Source organism: Notothenia coriiceps, unplaced genomic scaffold (genome assembly GCF_000735185.1).
Source record: "Notothenia coriiceps isolate Sejong01 unplaced genomic scaffold, NC01 NC01_scaffold00026225, whole genome shotgun sequence".
Classification (NCBI taxonomy): Eukaryota; Metazoa; Chordata; class Actinopteri; order Perciformes; family Nototheniidae; genus Notothenia; species Notothenia coriiceps.
In genome coordinates this window covers 19688-22522 of record NW_011358926.1, presented here as the reverse complement: position 1 = coordinate 22522, position 2835 = coordinate 19688, and the positions used below count along the sequence as shown (strand labels likewise).

At 52.6% G+C, this 2835-nt stretch overlaps 1 protein-coding gene across 1 annotated transcript in view; it reads right to left on the bottom strand.

Annotated features, from left to right (window-relative positions):
- Nucleotides 1-280: 280 nt before the first annotated feature.
- The window catches only part of asxl1 (ASXL transcriptional regulator 1), a gene marked incomplete at its 5' end in the record, with an annotated part of 6492 nt that continues 3937 nt past the window's right edge, over nt 281-2835 (bottom strand). Inside the window, one exon of the mRNA XM_010784192.1 lies at nt 281-2832. Within this exon, the coding sequence (XP_010782494.1) occupies nt 695-2832 (2138 nt within the window). The remainder of the gene's footprint in view (nt 2833-2835) is intronic.

The window sequence follows — 2835 nt, the reverse complement described above, 5'->3', positions numbered from 1 at the left end:
TATACATAATGTAAGAAACAAAGACTACGACACCATCGTTGTACAATGTTTTGTGCATGACCTTTATCTAATAGGGCTTTATTTTTTGTCTATCTTCACTTTTGGCGTTACAATATAAATGTTCCCTATGTGGGATGGATGAAGGAATTCTGATTCTGAATTGTCTTGTACAACACAAAGTGTAGCTATCACAGTTCAATGATCATTTCATGTGTTCATCCAACTGAAGGGTCAGGAGTTTAGAGGGAACCACGAAAGGAGTCAAAACCCAACCAGCAAAACGATTTTATTTACTCATTTTAATGGTTTAAAAAAATATTTCTTTGCGCAAAGACAACAACAGGTCCCCGTCCGCTGAGGACACAAGGGACCAAAACAATGATGACCACCAATTGATGAAAGGTGTAGCAAGATGAGATGAGGTAAATGTTTTTGAGGAAAGAAAACAAAAAAGGCACAATTTACAATCAACCATGCCTCAGATTCACAATAATAATAATAATAATAATAATAATAATAATAATAACAACAACAACAACAACAACAACAATAATAATATATAAGTACAGCTAAAAAAAAATCTGAAAATCTTAAACAACAAAAAATACAGACCAATTCTATAATACAAGGCAGGTCCTGCCGTCAGGCTCCCCGGTCCTGTACACTGAGCCTGACCTGCTGAAGCTGCAGCACCCTATCTGACCACCAGGCACGACACGCACAGTTTGGAGGGCCCGATGCAGTCGTCATGGCAGAAGGCACCGCAGCCCTGGCACATGATCATGGCTTTGAGGCGGCACGAGCACTTGAGCGCCACCTCCTCCGCAGTACTGTCAGTGTAGGCCTGGATGCTGAGGGTGGTCTGACGGGGGCGCAGCTGCAGAACTCCGTCCGCCATGCTGCGCGAGAATCCGCTGTCCATCACTGAAACATTGGCTGTGTAGCTGACTCCTCCACCGTGTTTGGGGAGCTTCCCATAGAGCTGAAAGGGAAGGGTGGAGGCAGTAGAGGAGGGGGAGGAGGAGGAGGAAGAGGAAGAGGGAGAGCCAGAGGAGTAGCTAGCCTTGCTGTGCTCTTTCTTTGCCATCCTTGCTAAAGTCATCTCCATGTTGAGGAGTCCCTCCATCGCCCCCCCGCTCAGGTAGCCGTCCATAGAGCTCCCGGGCTCTTTTTTGGTAACACTCATGGGTTTGATGGGGGAGGATTTGGAGAGAGCCTGACAAGCAGGCCGTGCACCCACTTCATTCTTTATGGTGGAAGCAGGAGACTGAGACTGCGGGGGCCCCCAGTTAATCTTAATGGTAGGCACCACCTCTGTGGGACATGGGTCTGCATGGTGAGGAGAGGGTCCATTGGGCGTGGTTCTGTGGGCTTGCTGGGGCCTGTCTGGAGTGACCCCCTGGGAAGACTGATGGCCATGAGAGTCTTTTATAACCACAGACCCCCCAGCAGTCTCAAGGTCTGACTTACTCCTGGAGGACAAAGAGCTGGAGGATGAGGGGGGGGGCAGAGAGGTGATGACCGCGACAGCCCCGGGGGCTTGCGGAGCCTGGTACTGCCCTGCTGGTGTCTCTATCAGACAGGAGACTGGACGACCTGTAGGAGACTTGTTGTGGATCTGAGAGACTGCGTTCAGTTCAGGGCTAGAAGACTGGACTGAGCCCTCAGGCCTGTGGCTAAGCCCTGGGGTCCGTGACCCTGGTGGTGGGGGTTGGGGCCCTGGAAATCGGCTGATCTCCAGCCTGTTGGCAGAGTGTGAGGGTAAAACCTTCTCCAGGGGCAGACTGCCCTGCAGGAGCTGAGTAACAAGAGGATTGTTGGCCTCCACACTGGAAACTGCTCTAGCTGAGCTGGCCATCCTCCTGGAGGCAGCTGCAGCTGAGGGCTTCACAACTTCCCGACACTCCTCTCCAGACTCAAGTTTGATCACAACGCCATCTTCTAACCCCTGCTGATGGGCTGTGGGGAGAGACTGGTAGTCCTGGGAGTGGGGGCTGCTGTGCTGAGGGTGAGGCAGGCCATTGGGGAAGCACGGCTGGATGACAGTCTGACCTTGGCGGTTGGACACGTGGGCCTGGATGACCGGCTGATGGTTCTTTGGGGGAGGGCTGTAGATGACCAGCTGGCTGTTTCTCTGGATGCTCAGTGGGGGGCCCCAGTCCCCGTCAGGCTGCTGCTCATCCTCACAGTCTGAGGCCGTTTCCGTGGAGTCACTATGCGTCCCAGTCTCGTACTCTTTCTCTCCACCAGAGGAATGAGCTTCTGTTTGCCTCCTCCCTGTGGAGGGAGAGAACACATCCTGGTGCTCCACATGGTGGGAACCATGCTGGATTACACCGCCCAGTCCAGAGTCCTTCACCTGTGCCAGATCTTTGGCCCGAGAAGAGCTGGCCAGCGTCTGTATAACATCCACACCCTGAGCTCCAAACCTAGGAAGGGAATCCGGGATGGAGGTTGGGGTCAGTGGAGGTTTTATGGAACCATGTTCAGCCATCTCTGAGATGGCTGCAGGAGACTCCATCGCCGTAGGCTTTGGAGAGGCGGAGTCAGGTGCCTTGTCTTCAGGACTTTTGGAGGAATTCTGGACATTAGTTGATGTTGCTTCTACTTCCTCTCCAGTTTCTGGCCCTCCAGCTGCATCCTCTGGAGGAGAGCTTGGGGTCTGTGGGGCCTCCGAACACAAAGAGGTTGAGGTAGTGGACAGGGAAGGGGAGGGCTGGGGCTCTACACTGTGAAACTGTAGTTGTGTTCCTGACGTATTAGAGCCTGAAGACGATCCCTGCTCCTCCACCCCACCACCTCCCCTTCTTCCACTACTACTACTTCCTCCTCCTC